The 16,564-nt window shown below is 36.4% G+C and overlaps 1 protein-coding gene across 2 annotated transcripts in view; it reads right to left on the bottom strand.

Moving 5' to 3' along the window:
• RPGRIP1L (RPGRIP1-like) overlaps positions 1–16,564 on the bottom strand; it is a 99,750-nt gene that overhangs the window by 42,802 nt on the left and 40,384 nt on the right. For both annotated transcript variants that reach the window (XM_011946600.1, XM_011946599.1), the window contains exons 11-17: positions 14,750–14,856; positions 14,391–14,441; positions 13,407–13,586; positions 12,412–12,529; positions 8,039–8,491; positions 4,500–4,651; positions 1,193–1,571 (exon numbers count right to left, since the gene is read on the bottom strand). In XM_011946600.1, the coding sequence (XP_011801990.1) occupies positions 1,193–1,571; positions 4,500–4,651; positions 8,039–8,491; positions 12,412–12,529; positions 13,407–13,586; positions 14,391–14,441; positions 14,750–14,856 (1,440 nt within the window). The remainder of the gene's footprint in view (positions 1–1,192; positions 1,572–4,499; positions 4,652–8,038; positions 8,492–12,411; positions 12,530–13,406; positions 13,587–14,390; positions 14,442–14,749; positions 14,857–16,564) is intronic.

Here is a 16,564-nt window from a genome sequence, read left to right as displayed (position 1 = left end):
CCAAAACAAATAGAAAAACCTGGAAAACAACATCAAGTATGAGAGAACCACAATAAAATTAACAACTGATTTCTTATCTGAAACAATGGATGCCAGAAGTGGTCTGATGTACTCAAAGTGCAGAAAGTTAAAAACTAAGCTAAACTAAACTGTTGACCAAAAATATTATATACAGCAAGGCTATCCTACAAAAAACAAAAGCAAAATAAAAATACTCCCAGATAACAGAATCCTCCCAGATTGAGAGAATTCACTGCCAGTAGACCTAACTTATAAGACATATCACAGGAAGTTCTTCAGGCTGAAGGAAAGAGACACCTGTGGTAACTCAAGTCCACACAAAAGAATAGCGACCAATAAAGGTAATTACATAGGTAATTACAAAACACAGTATAAATATACATTTTATCTGGTCTTAACTGTTTTAAAAGATAACTGCATACGATGATAATTGTAAAATTATATTGTTGGGCTCATAACATAGGAAGACAAAATATATATGGTGATAGCACAAAGGAGGGGAAGGAAATAGAGCTATATTGGAATAAGAAAGTGGTATCAGACAGTAACTCAAACCTACAGGAAGAAATAAAGAATATCAAAAATGCAAATATGTAGGTAAATATCAAAGTCTTCTATAATTATATATTTTCTCCCATCTCTTACTTCTCTTAACTTTTTAAAAGAATATAAGATTTTATAAAGCAATGATTACAACATTGTATTGTTGGGTATGTATATAGCATATACATACCCAACATATATATATATACGATATGTATATATACGATATGTATATATGTATACATATATATGATCATACGTATATACGATATGATTGCATATATACGATATATATACATATATATGATAATAATTGCAAAAAGGAGATGAGAGAGAATGAAATGATGTTAGATTTTCTATATTTTAATTGAATTAAATATTTAATTTAAATACCTTAAGTATTTAATTCCATTAAGTTAGTATTAATTTTAAGTAGACTGGGATAAGATGCACATTGTAATCCCTAGAGCAACTAGTAAGAAAATAATTTTTAAAATATAGTAATATAGGCCTAAAGTTTAAAGACTTAGAAGAGGTTAGGATGATTAGCTACAAATCATATCCATAACAGTAAGATATAATTTTGTTTTGTTTTTACAATTTTATAGATTCAAGAACATAGGCTTACCTGAGATACACCTGTCATGTGCCAACGAAATCAGAGGCACATTGACTTTTCCTATGTAAATATTCTCCTGGGTATCACTATCATCAAAAACATAAAAACTCAGAGACTCTGACTTAAGGTATCGATCCAAATCCATATTCATTGGCACTGGGAAACACATATGATCATCAAACTGTGGATCATTGCTACTGGGAATGATGGCTGTATCATGGTCTGCAAAATCAAAAAACTTGTACACAACATATGGGTGTGGCTGCAGGTGGCTTGCTCGGGACTGCAGGTGGTTGCAACATCTTATTGTAATGTGAAGTTCATTTAAGTTGCCATCTGTGGAATCTGTAGAACTGAGTTGAGCAGTTTTGGGTGCTTGCTGACTTAACTGGAAAAACATACATATTTATATTACGGAAACAATACAGTTAAAAGATAAACAGCAGCTGCCAAGCCCCAAATAAGATAATTTTGTCAACAACAAAAGCTGCGTATTTTCACCTCATAATTTCTCTGTAAAATAAACTTTGATTCTAATGGAAAATCAGTATTCCCTAGAACATGTGTGAATAGATGATCCTGTGTTATTAGCAATAAACCTTAGAGACTGAGCATACATGTAGAGATTGGTGCTAAAATCAAATAAAACCAAGAAAAATGATAATCTGATGTTCTTCAATTCTATTTGATAACTAAAGACTATAGTTAGCAATGGGTCCAAAGATGAATGTCCTAACTAAAAGACATTCACCTGCCCACCCAGAGTAATGATTCCGTTATATTTGGGTTGGCCCTCATCCTGAACTGTTGGGATTTGAGGAAGCAGATACCTGAGGCCAAATTAGCCAGTATAACAAAGTCAAACTGTTATGAGAAAATGAGAACAGAGTCAGAGATAAACCTTGAAGGGAAAAACAGTTAGGACCGGGAGGATACTTCGGGAGAGAGATGAACAAAAGGAGTTATTAGGTAGAACCGGAAACTACTCTATGGTTCCTTTGGAACCATTACTGAGATGGACAGCACACAGGTATTTTAGAAAAGAATTGTGCTGACTGTTAAATATTCCATGGCTGATGTGATCTGGAAAAAAAAAATGCTAGTGTTTCTGTGCTTTGTTTGGTTTAGTGCTGGAGTCTCTACCTTCCACAAAGGCATCCCTCTGCATTTCTGAATCTGGATTGAGCATCTGGGACCCTGACTCCATGAGAAGTTTATTGGAGGAGGAAAAAATAAAGCTGTTGTCATAATTTCCTTAGTGGAGAAATCTGGTGTGTGGAGAGGAGAAACCTAAGAAGTGAATCACAATATTGCTTTCCCAGGGCTAGTTTGCCCTCAGCAATGGAAGGCTGAGAGGAATGACTGAAAAAGTACCTCCACTTCTCCCCTCAATCTACCTACCAGAGCTGAAATTCCACCAGGAAACAACTTACTCAAGTCAGAATCTGGGAGTCTAAAAAGCTTTACACTACAAAACCAAACAATGTGGTCTCCTTATTTCTAACTCCCGTCCCCGTAACAGCATTTCCCAAAGTGTGTTGTAAGGAATACTGGCCAGAAAGACGGTCTCTGGAAGCAGGTGCACTCTTTCTTAAGTTTGGAAATCAGTGTGATATTAGTCATGCTTCTTTAACTGAAAGTCATAGAAATTAATTCTATCTAGCAAAAACAACAAAAAAGGGACTTTAAGGTTACAGGCATATTTCATGGAATACAGACTAGAAATGTGGTTGGGCCTTCGGAAGGCAGTGGCCTAGAAACCAGCAGAATGTCCTCTCCATCTGGTCTCCATTTTTTTCTGTATGTTTGTTCATTACTCTCTTTCTTCAGACCCATTGTCTAACCTTCGCTGTTTAATATGGTAGATGATGGCTCCCTACAGCCCCCAATTTTACGTGTTCCAGATATGTCTTGCTTTCTCTTGATCTCAGAGGGAAGAATCTGACTGGCTCAACTGGTGTCAAGTGGGTATTCTCAAATCATTAGTTATAATATGGTGGGGAGTGAAAGAAAATGGGATCTGCTAACACAAACCTGGCCACTGGGAACCCAGCTCCATGGATTGGAGGTGAGGGAGTTCCAAATAAAAAAAGAGGTAAGATAATTATGACTTGAACAGACATACCAAATGTTTCTACTATATCCTATTCCTCTGATACTCAATGTGAGTGCATACTTTACATTGCCTATTAGAATTCACGTTATATAGGCTGGCCGCAGTAGCTCACGCTTGTAATCCCAGCACTTTGGGAGGCCGAGGTGGGTGGATCACAAGGTCAGGAGATCGAGACCATCCTGGCTAACATGGTGAAACCCTGTCTCTACTAAAAATACAAAAATTAGCCAGATGTGGTGGCAGGTGCGTGTAGTCTCAGCTACTTGGGAGGCTGAGGCAGAATGCGTGACCCCGGGAGGCAGAGCTTGCAGTGAGCAGTGATCACACCACTGCACTCCAGCTTCGGCGACAGTCCGTCCCAAAAAAAAAAAAAAAAAAAGATTCATGTTATATATGGGAACTCCTAAAGTCAAGAATCATATTTAACCTTGCTCAATTCAAGGTCTTCTGCATTTATTGGATCATGGAACTAATATGAAAATATGGTCATTAAGACTCCACGAAACATTGTTTGGGAAATGCTGCCCTAAGGAGTTGCATTTAAATTCCCAGTTCCCAGAAAGAGAATATTAATTTTGTATTCTACTTTGCACTTCAGAAACCTAACATGAGGAAATAATTTGAAAGCACAGTAACTGATAGTCCAGTAACAGCTGTTTATTTCCTTAACAGTAGAATTTTTAACAAAAGTCTTTTGATGTGTGACAGCAGTATTGTGATGATTAATTTTTCAAAAGTGTACTGAACAGCACAGGGGAGTTTCTTTGTGTTGATAGAACAGTTCTGTATTTTGGTTTTGGTGGTAGTTACATGAATCTATACATGTGATAAAACTGCAAAGAATAACTACACACATACGTGCACACACACACACACACACGTGTATGTAAAAACTGATGAAATTTGAGTAAGGTATGTAGCCTAATTAATAGTATTGCACCAATGTCAATTTCCCGATTTTGAAATTATACTATAGTTATGCAAGATGTTACAATTAGGAGAAATTGGGTGAAGGTTACAAGGGATCTCTTTGTACTATTTTTACCACTTCCTGTGAGTACATGATTACTTCAAAATAAAAGTTAAAAAAAGCCACTTGATGGCTGTGAAAGAAAACGATTTCAGTTTAAAGCACGACACATAAATAAATATTATAAAATTTCTATGTTATAAAAGGGTCTTAAAGCCAAATAAGCTTACCGACTGCATATGCTCTGGCCCCTTAAAATTTGATGTTATATATCCCAAAGCCTTTGCCCTTTCTCGATAAAGTCGAATTGCTTGATCCATGGGAACTCTTAATCGGAACCAGTATTCTACTGTGCCAAAATCTGGGATGTCTGCTTTTGTTCCTACAAATCAATACATAACCCAAGGTTAAAATAGTTTCATACATTAAAATATGTACCAGTAAAAATACATCAATGGCATTATGCATTAAAACTATACATTTTATGCTGAGTAAAATAATATGACTTGCACAAATGATGTGAGATTGGCAAACAGCAGATGAAGAAAATAGTTACTTCTGAAGTATGAGTTTCATTGTATACTAAATATTATTAAAGAACTACATCAAACTATGTTTGAGATATTCCAATTTGTACTATTTCATTCCTTCTGAAATATATTTTAAAAACCTAAACACTGAATCAAATACTCCACAGATTCTTTTTGATGTTATGGTATAATACTTTTTAAAAATAAGTTGCACTCAATGTTGTCTGACATTTATAATACAAAACCTCAAAATTATAAATATGACATTCCACATTCTAATTCAAGTTTCAAGACATCTTTGCCACCTTCCCATTTGTATACTATATCATAAGCATAAGGGAAAATGTCATAGCTATGCCAAACACATGTCGCATGCAGTATACCCTTGCACGACGTTTACCCTAACACCCTCAATACTCCTCTCAACTCAGGCAGTTCTTCATCTGTCTTCTGCGGGGCAGACTTTCTGTACGGCTCCCAGGAGAGTAGAGTATGTCCTTGCTAGGGCACTGACTGCTTTGGCCCATCTGTTCACCAGTCTATTTCTCTAATACGCTGTAAATTTCTTGAGAGCAAGGGCCATAATTTCCACCAATATATTCCTACCAGAGGAACTAGTTACAAAGGCTACTTAATATTTGTCAAATAGAGAATATTCTATACATAAACTTTTCTGAACACACCAGATTATTACAAATATTACCCCTACTCTCTCCTACTTTATCAATTTTTTTCCCTGCTAATGGATCATTCTCATCAGCATACAAATGTGACTTACTATCTGCCTGCTATAGTTCGAATGTCTGTACCCTCCAAGACTCATGCTGAAATTTAACTATCGTTAAGAGTATTATGAGTAGGACCTTTAAGAGGTGATGAGGCCACACGGGATCCACCCTCATGGGTAGGACTGGTACCATTATAAAAGGCTGAGATTGGCCCCTTCTTGCTTGCTCCCACTCTCTAATCTTCTGCCATGTTATTATGCAGTAAGACCCTTGCCAGATGTGAACACTGTGATATTGGACTTAGGTATTCTGCTACAGCAGCACAAGACACAGTACGACAGAAGTCATCATTTAAAAATAAGTCCTAAAAGAATAATATTAATGTAATATATATTTGCTTGTATATGCATAAAAGATCTTTGAAGCTGGGTGTAGTGGCTCATGCCTATAATCCCAGCACTTTGGGAGACTGAAGTGGGCATACTGCTTAAGTCCAGGAGTTCAAGACCAGCCTGGGCAACAGAGTGAGACCCTGTCTTTATGGAAAAACACCCCAAACAAATAAACAAATATCTTTGAAAGAATCTGTAGCCTTCGGTGAGGGGACCCAGGGTGGCTAAGGAAAAGGGGAAGGAGGTAGACATTGATGTCTTTTTGATTTTTGAATCATGTGAATATATTACCTATGCAATTGATCACTCAATTAATAAAATAAAATCCGTCCCAAGACCCTAAGTCACCCTCCTTCCTTCTTCAAATACTTTCTTCACTTGGTCCCTGGGGTACCACAGACTCTTGGTTTTCCTCCTACATCACTGGCCACTCCTCAGTTTCCTGTGCTGGCTCTTCCTCCTCTTTCTGAGGCCTTACTTTTGGAGTTTCCGAAGGCTTGGTCCTTGGCCACCTTCTTTCCTTTATCTACATTCACTCTCTATGTGATTTTATCTATGCTTATGGCTTAAAATATATTCTATATGCTAACAACTCCCACTTTTATATCTCTATTCCTTACCTTCAGATCAGTGTGTCCAACCAACAGCCTGACATTACCACTTGGATGTCTAATAGGCAGGTCAATCTTAACTTGTCCAAACAGAATTCTTGATTTTCTTTATCAGATGTGCTCCTTTCCCAGTTTTCCCTATCTCAGTAAATGGTATCATCATTCTTCTAGCTCCTCATGCCAGAAATTCTCACTTCATCCATTTCCCTCATTATCATACATTCAACTGATAAGCAAGTCTTGAAGGAGAAGTTAATAAAATATGTACTGAATATGACTACTTTTTATCGTCACTTTCATTACCATCTTAATCCAAGCCACCATCGTCTTTCCTTGATCAATGCAATAGCCTGAGAACAGTCCTATTTTCCCTCTTGCCTGCTTCAGATTATTCTTTCCACAGCACTCAGGATGATTTTTCTAAAAGCTCAGAAAATCCAAACTCCTCACTCTGACCTACAAGGCTCTGCAACATGATCTGGCCCCACCTATCACTTGAATCCCCCCTTTGCCACAGCCACTGGGCTTCCTGCTGTTCCTCCCACTGTCAGGCTTGCTCCTCCTCAGGTTTTTGCATTTGCTATGGCCTCTGCCTGAAACATTCTTCCCCTGGATCCTGGCATGGATCTTCATTCTTTACCAACGCTACCTTCTCAGAGAAGCCCTTACCTGAATTTGCAACCTGCCATTTCTCCCTTTAGCCTCTTGCTCTGATTAACTTTTCTGTATTGCCTATAATCCTCTCTAGAAGGTAAGCTACAAGGGGTAGTTTTGTCTGTCTTATTTACCACTGACCACTGTATTCCCAGTGCCTACTAATAGTGATAACATAAGGTCTTAAAAAAGGTAATAATTTTATAAATAGCTTATATTATTATTTATATTAGTTATAACTATTAAACTATAATTTAAATTATTATAAACTATTAAACTATAGTTCAATACATAAATTATTTATAAATTACATAATTTAGTCAGAGTATCAATACGATAAACATCCGAAGTTACAAGTTTTAAAAAATTAATAGCCATTGTACTGACATCATCAATGACATTTTTTTGGGAGATGGAGTTTCGCTCTTGTTATCCAGGCTGGAATGCAGTGGTGCCATCTCAGCTCACTGCAACCTCTGCTTCCCAGGTTCAAGCGATTCTCCTGCCTCAGCCTCCCAAGTTAGCTGGGATTACAGGCATGCACACCACGCCTGGCTAATTTTTGTATTTTTACTAGAGATGGGGTTTCACTGTGTCTGTCAGGCTGCTCTTGAACTCCTGGCCTCAAGTGATTCACCTGCCATGGCCTCCCAAAGTGTTGGCATTACAGGAGCGAGCCACTGTGCTCTGTATCAGTGACATTTAAGATAGTCCAATTAACTGTGGGTAAAGAACGCTGTCTGTGCTCTAAAGGCACCTTTAATATGTAAGAAAAGACAGTAATGTAGAGTACCATATCAATATATAAACCAAATTAGTAATTCTAACACCCAAAGCTTATACATTGTACTTACCAACCAAACTTGCTGTACAAAATATTCGGCCGCTTTTTTCAAGCAGTTCGTGAAATTTTAATTGACATGCTGCAATTGTTTCATATTCTGTGCTATAAGCTTGGTGGACCTCAAGGGTGATAGTATTCTTCTGAATATATTGCAAAAATAAGTCATTAACATGAACAAGATATTGAGAAGTGAAGTTATATTCAGGATGAAGGCCTCGCACTACGGGAGTTGTCTGTAGTTCAAAATCATAGAAAGCATAGGTACAGAAAGTGACAGGCTCTTTATCTCCAGATGCCTGTAAAACTTCAGAAGAAAAGGTTACTTTGTTGATATGGATTTCAAATAGATTTTCGCCTCGTTCTAAGTGGATGGTTTCATCAAATTCATCAACAGAGTCATCTGGCATGATTTCTGGTTTAAATTTGTACTGCTTGGTGCCATAGGCAATATCCTTTAATTGGGCTGCAAGAGAAGACACACAGTTTAGAGATTTCAAAATATTGACATAAGAAAATGAAAACTGGCTTTTGAAGTGGTAGGAATGAGTACTTCTGGTGAATAGTCTCTATTTTAAATTCTATGACTACACTGTTTTTCTGTAAATAATACTTTATCGTACAAAAATTTATCATTTCTGTGTTGACATCAGCTATTAGGCAACAACAAAATTGCAACCTCAGTCGTAATACAGTCTCAGCCATGAAAAAGGGGAGAAAAACATCAAAAGAAAAAAAGCCCTCTGAATGAACAGCTGAGGTAACTACCTGGCTTTCACCTGCTTCCCTGTCTCTGCTCCACCCATTGTCTTCTTCCCTATAAAGTCAGTCTCTCTTTCTGCTGCCTCCTTTCCTTTAACTTATTAAGATTTATACTTTTCTTCTTTGTGGGGTGATGGATAAGTTTATTACCCTGATCATGATGATGGTTTCACTGTTATATACATAGGCCAACCAAATATCACCAACGTGAATATCTGCCTTACTTTTCTGTGAAACTGCTCCAGAAAGTCACCAATAATCAGTTAATCGCTAGACGCAATGAACGCTGGTCCTTGTATTACTTGATTTCTTTGCTACATTTGACACTGATGAGGATCTCCTATTAGTGCACTCTGTCTTTCTTACCTGGGCTTCCATGTCATCATCTTCTCTGCTTCTCCTCCTATCCTTCTTCTCATTCTTTTGGGATTTCTCTTTCTCTGCTGGTTTTCTGGGCTTCTGTTTTTAATTAGTTTCTTAGTCTACATATTCTCATGAGTGATCTCATCAACTTTTATGACTTTTGTCATTATTAATATGCTAAAGGCTTCCATATTACTATTTTAAATTCATATTTATCTTCTCAACTCCATTCCTATATTTCTAATGTTTTGTTTAACCCTCTATGTAGCTAGGTATCCCACACAACATATTCAAAACAGAATGTATCATACTGTCTTGTTTTTTTGTTTGTTTTGAGACGGAGTCTCACTCTGTCACCCAGGCTGGAGTGTAGTCATGGAATCTCGGCTCACTGCAACCTCTGCCTCCCAGGTTCAAACGATTCTCCTGCCTTAGCCTCACGAGTAGCTGAGATTATAGGCACCTGCCACCACACTTGGCTAATTTTTAAAATATTTTTAATAGAGATGGGGTTTTGCCATGTTGGCCATGCTGGTCTTGAACGCCTAGCCTCAAGTGATCCATCCACCTTGGCCTCCCAAAGTGCTGGGATTACAGGCTTGAGCCACCGTGCCCAGCCCATATTGTCTTCTAGCTATTTCTGTACTTTAAAGCTCAAGTGATGATTCATTCATTCATTCATCCAGTTGCCCAAGCTAGATTTCAGAGAGTCAGCCTCAATTCCCCTTTTTCTTTTTTTGAGACTATCATAAAACAGTAACTCTTTTTATTTTATTTGCCTCACATCTATAGGGTCACTACTATTCAATACTGTTTCCTAACTCTTCAACAAATTTGTTCTTGTTCATTTCCACTGTACCTAATTTTATATTTCCAGTTTACTATCCAGATTATTATGGAACTCAAAATGTTTCCTTCCTTCAAATCTTCCTCTTTCTCCTCAATACCTGTAGCATAATCTCCAAAATGCAATTCTGAGTGTATCACTCCCTACTTTAAAATCCCTCTGTGGTTCTCCAGGTTAATAAGGTTCTACCTCATCAACCAGGGTATAAACAGGGCCTTCACAATTTTGTTCCTTCTGGCTTTATCTCCAGGTTCTCCTCCTTTTTTGACTTTCCTGAATTCCAGTTGGATGGATCTACAGTGCAGTTTCTCAAATGTACTGCAACACTTCATATTTAGGGCATCTTTCCCTGCTTTGCTTACTGCCTGTAATGCCATATATTACTTTTACTTAGTAGTGAATTCTGTCATCTTTAAAGACTCCATACCTTCTGTGTGAAGTCTTCCCTGAATCTTGAGGCAGGAATAGGCATTCTCTCCTCAATGTTTCCTTGATACCTTTAGATTTTCTTAGCTTTAAACTCTTCATAGTAAAACATAACCGTTTATTTACTTGTCAACATCTTAGGAGTTCCATGAGGATGGTGCCTTGATTTTTCCTATTTGTATTCTCCCTGCCCAGCACTTTGCTTAGGATGCATTAGGGGCTTGATCATGTTTATGGAGTGAATCAATGAATTGAGGGGATAAAATATGATGGTTAAAATTTAGTAAGACTTCAAAGGAATAAAAATTCCAACCATTGTGACCTCCCTTTTAACCAAGAAAATTCCATTAAGCAAATTTTTATTGAGTACTACTTGGAATGAAAGGTACACATTGCTCCTCGACTTTTGGAAAACGCTGCTTCATCAGATAAAGACATGTATTGAGCTCTTCTACCCAGATCAGAGTTTCTCAAAGTGTGGTTTGGAAACCCCTGATGGTCTCTGAAACCGTTTTGGGGATCTGTGAGGTCACAGCTATTTTTATTCTAATGCCAGTATGTAGTCTGCCCTTTTCGTTTCTGTCCTCTCACAAGTGTATAACGGAGTTTCTTGGAGGTTACGTGGTGTGCGATATCACAACAGATGAAATGCAGAAGCAGATATAAAAATCCAGCTGTTTTCTATTAAGCCAGTCTCTAAAAAGATTTGCGAAATGTTAAAAATTTAAAAAATTTTAAACAATGTCCCTCTTCTTGAAGTATTTTTTTGTTTTGGAAAATATAACTTAAAAAAATAAGTACTGTAATTTATGTTAACACGCAATAAGTTTATTATTATTTTAACAAATTAAGAATATTTAAATTTTTTTCACTTTTAATTTGTTATGATAAATATCAATTAAGTATAACTCACGAATAAAGGCCTTTTCGAACCTCAAAGTTTTAAGAGTGTAAAATTGCTGCTGGCATAGACCACTGAAATAAGTATGGTATGTAGTGGACATGGACATGAAAGAGAGACAAAATACTTATCAGTGTAGAACTTACATTATGGTTACGGAGAATATGCAAAACTCCAACAACTGAAGAACACTTATATGCTCCCCAAACATACAGCTTTTGAGTGCATGAGAAGAAAACTGGGTTGGTAAGTGCTGAGCTAGTTTTTTTCAACATGTAGTCTTGTACCTGCATCTGAATAGCTTGCAGTTATTTCTAAATACAATATAAAAAAGAATGGGCTCCAGGACCTCTAGGGGTGGGGCCCAGGAAACTACATTTTAAACGAGTTCCTCAAGTGATTTTTCTACTTGCTAAAGTCCAAAAATCACTGTAAGGACATTTCAAGTAGAGGGATAGCTAGGAATAATCAGAACCAGCTTCCTAGCACAGGTGAGTATTGTGTTAGGTTTCAAAGCAGGGAAGTGTGTATCTTGGAATCATGGTAGAAAGGAGGTTTAGGCAAAGCAAACAGCAAAAACAAAGGCATGGCAGTGGGCCTGAGCACGACATATCTGCAAAGAGCAGGCAGAGGACCTGTTTGGCTGAGGTGCCCAGGTTGCTTTGAAGAGAAATTAGAAAGTGCTGGTAAATTTGAATCTATAGTAATTTGTGAAGTACTTTGAAATCTTGCTTGCAACACTGAATTTAAAAAGCAGTAGGGAATTACTAAAAATTCTTGAGTAGAAAAGAATCAAGGCCGGGTGTGGCAGCTCACGCCTGTAATCCCAAAACTTTGAGAGTCTGAGGCAGGAAGACCATTTGAGCCCAGGAGTTTGAGATGAGCCTGGGCAACATAGGCTCTACAAAAAAATTAAAAATTAGGAGTACTGCTTGAACCCAGGAGGTCAAAGCTGGAGTGAGCTAGCTATGAATTAGGGGTAAACACAGCAAAAATACATGGTAAGTGCAGATTTGGATGACTTTATAAACTGTTATAAAATCCATTCCTCTAGTTACTGTGGACCAAAAAATCATGTATGTTGTACCTTCGAGTTTCTGGATACGTGCAGCCCTGATATCAAGAAGATGACCATATTGTTCCACTTTGAGTTCATAGTCTTGCCGCAAATTTTCCATCTTACGGGTCACTGCCTCAACCTCTATCTAAAAAATAAGAGATAATAAGTTTTAACACTTGTGATTAGTTCTATTTTCATTATTCAAAGCAACTATGATTCAAGCATTTTCTAGATCCTGGAAACAGTAGGAGCTATGAACCACGGTTTCCTGACCTCAAATAGCTTACACTTTAGAAAATTATGCTTGGCAATATTCACAAATCAGAAGAAAGAAAAAACTCCAGATTCCTTTTTATGGAGATGTGTTTTCATTTTGTTAAAAGCTAAGACAATACGGTTATGGCATGACTTCAGGATAACTATAACTCACTTGCAGAATGTGCTAATGCTAACAAAGGTGATTTCATTGCCACTACTCATTCCCTAAAATCAGGGACTTTAAAAACATTATTTGTGGTGGGGTACAGTGGCTCAGGCCTGTAATCCCAGCACTTTGGGAGGCCGAGGTGGGTGGATCACTTGAGGTCTGAGTTAGAGACCAGTCTGGCTAACATGGTGAAACCCTATCTCTATAAAAATATAAAAATTAGCTGGCCGTGGTGGCGGCGCCTGTAATCTCACTACTTGGGAGGCTGAGGCAGGAGAATTACTTGAACTGGGAGGTGGAAGTTGCAGTGAGCCAAGATCACGCCACTGCATTCCAGCCTGGGTGACAACAGCAAAACTCTGTCTCAAAAAAAACCAAAAAAAACAGAAAACACCCCACATTATTTGTTTTAAAACTATTTATTCTAATTAAGTACCTAGTTATGAGGTTACATTGCAGAGATGTGATATGTTAATAGATTACAATAGATGATAATAGATAATGTAACAGGTGATAACATATGGTATTTAGAAAAGTAAATCATCAGCAGAATATTATAGAAAATGTACCCTCCCCATTTAGTGTATTACATTACCTGATAATCTTTATTAATTTTGTGTTGCATAATTAGCATGTTTCTTGTCTTTTCCAGCTCTTGTACCGTTTCTGCATGAGTTGCTTGCAGCTCTCTCATAGAGCGTTCTAGATCTTTATTAATTTCACTATCTACTTTCACTAAAAAGGAAAGGTCTCCATTTTTTTGTTCTTTTTGAGCCTAAAATAAAAACACGCTTTATGACTGAAACAAAAATTTCTAAGATGTGATTTTATCAATTAATATAGATGTATCAATAAACAATTCATTGATTCATCAATTTTCAATTCATTAATTGAAAACAGATAGAGGAAGTCCTGATATATACATATCAGGACTGCTTCATTCCTGATGGAAAAAATGAAATTTACCTGTTAATCAAATTCGAATATTTGGATAGACAATTGAAACAGTTATAGAGAAATCAAAAAATAGTTTGTTACTTTATAACATATAGAAGAAACATGCACATTTATTTTTATTTCTTCATTTGATTAAAACCTACACTGTGATCTAAAAGGAAGGAAGTGTATTTTTTGTGTCTTCTTGTAAATAGCAGAATATTCTAGAACTAAAAACTATCTTCTTGAGATATTTATAATTCAATATTTTACTTAAAGGGTGTGCATCAAGGTCTCTCTTAGGGCAGAAAATTGTTGATTAGTTAAATAGTGAAGCAGGTAAAAGTAAAATGTTTGTTATAATTAAAGAAAATGTTTTAAATGAGAGTTTTTGAGGTCTGGTTTAATGTAACTTTGATGTCATTATGAAATATATATACGCTATAACTAAAGGTCACCTGACCACTTTCCTGAATCTTAGTAGTGTTGATACGTTACATATATATTTGTAAAGGACATACTAAGTTTCAGAAGATGCAAGAATAATTCATTCTCCAAATGTAAGGGTTACAGATAAGGGTCATCATTATGCTGAAACAGTTGTAAGCAGACATGAAAATCACAACGAATTTCAGAACCTTACCTTTATAAGTAGGAGAGCTTGACTCAATTCATCAGCATTAATATCATTCTCCTGCAATAGATTAAGTAAAAGCTCACAATGAGTTATGAATGGAAAATACAAGAGACATTCCAAGTATTCAAATTATCCTCATGAAACACTAAACTGACTGATGCCATGAACTAACAAACTAAGTCTACAAGACGTTCCAGCACTTCAAAATGTCCCTATGGAACATAAACTACCTGATAGCTTCAGTTAATAAACTGAGTAATTAATATATCTGTATTCTTTTGCTTTGTAGTATAGTGCTTTCTCTATGCATAAAATATTGAGATAAAAATTCTGAGTTTTATTTCTTAAATAAGGAAATAATTCACCTGGTTGTACAATTTCATGCGTTTTTTAAGTTCATCAAGTTGTTGCTTTTGTTCCAGATACTGTAACTGTAGTTCTCTATTCTCTTGAACAAGTTTTTCATTTTGATCTTAAAAATAAAGTCAACACAATTGGAAAGGTAAGCAAAAATCAGGTTTAAGAACACATTTCAAATTACTTTAATTCCTGTTACACACCAGTCTTGATCTAGTATTGTTCTGGTCAGAAAGGAAACTGAGCTAGTCCTTCGACAAAGACAGCAGGGGAATGAGGAATAAATGAATACTATCATGTGTCTACCATATGAATCACTTGCTTATCAAAAACCCAAGACATAAGTTCACAGTATTAATATAAGGAAATTGTGGCCTCTGGGACTTCAAAGGAATGTTCTATTTAAAATACCTGAGAAAATGTGTTTCTAAATCTATGATTTTTTACTTACTTATTAAGGGTCCTGAAAAGCATGTGAAAAAAAAAATTGTCTTTTAGTTTTTTAGTCGATATCTTCGAATTTTATTTTCCCAACTTAGCATATAGTATTTTTATTAAAACAAGGTAACTTCCAGAACATGGTAGGGGGATGAGGGATGAAATATTACCTGTTGGGTATAATGTACATTATTTGAGTGATGGTTACACTAAAAGTCCAGATTTCACAGCTATCTAATGTACCCATGTGCACTTGTACCCTCTAAATCCATAATAAAAAAATTAAAAAGGAAATTCTGAATCCATATTTAGTCAACCATACTTCCAACAGGTCTATTACAATAGGAGGAATGGATTTTTAAGCCACGCATGGTGGTATCAACAATAATTCATATGGGTTGGGCATGGTGGCTCATGCCTATAATCTCAGCACTTTGGGAGGCTGAGGCAGGAGGATCCCTTAAGTCCAAGAGTTGAGATCAGCCTGGGCAACACAGGGAGATCCCATCTCTAAAATAAATAAAAAATAAATAAATAAATAAATAAAAATTAGCTGGCCATGCTTGTAGTCCCATCTACTTGGGAGGCTGAGGCGGGAGGATCAGTTGAGCCTGGGGAGTTGAAGCTGCAGTGAGCCATGATTGTGCCACTGCTCTCCAGCCTGGGCAACAGAGCAAGACCCTGTCCCCCCAAAATAAATAAATTCATATGTGTTCTTTATTCACTGAGTTCATGCTACTAATCAGTAGGAATGGACTTGGAGCTAGTGCTAAGAAATGGAATAATGGTTATGCTTGTCTAGGTCCTCAGTTGCCAGGACCCACAAACAGGAGGGTAGAGTAGAATTTAGAAGACAGCAAATTTTTCATAAAGAGACTAATTTTTCACTCCCTGCATTAAACATGTTTAGCTTTTTTTTTTAAAAAAGCATAATAGCTAGTGAACAAATTCACAGTATTTGATAATCTCACGTTCTTAAGTGTACTCTGCTAGAGCTCACTGTGGCACTCAGGTATCCTCCTTTGTTGACTCCCTGTGGACTAACTCTAAGCCGTGTCATCTAAAGTATCTCTACCAATTTCATCCTGCTCTCAACCATTTATGTTTATCATAAGTCTTCAATTTATGATGTACATTTTTGTTTCCTTTTCTTAAAAAAATGAACACATTTGCCAAGAATTCTTTGAACAAATGCATTTGCATAATGACTGCATTTTAAACAAAAATATGTTTCTTTTATAAGGCATTGTGTTCTTAAGCTATAAATACTACATATAAATAAAAATGTTAAATTACACAGTTAGGAATAAATTTGGATGTTTTAATGTCACATAATTCTTGGCAGATTAAAAGTAAAATAATAATAATAATAATAATAATAATAA

The sequence above is a fragment of the Colobus angolensis genome, unplaced genomic scaffold, assembly GCF_000951035.1.
Source record: "Colobus angolensis palliatus isolate OR3802 unplaced genomic scaffold, Cang.pa_1.0 Scaffold251, whole genome shotgun sequence".
Taxonomy (NCBI): Eukaryota; Metazoa; Chordata; class Mammalia; order Primates; family Cercopithecidae; genus Colobus; species Colobus angolensis.
This window is presented reverse-complemented; position numbering and strand designations above follow the sequence as displayed.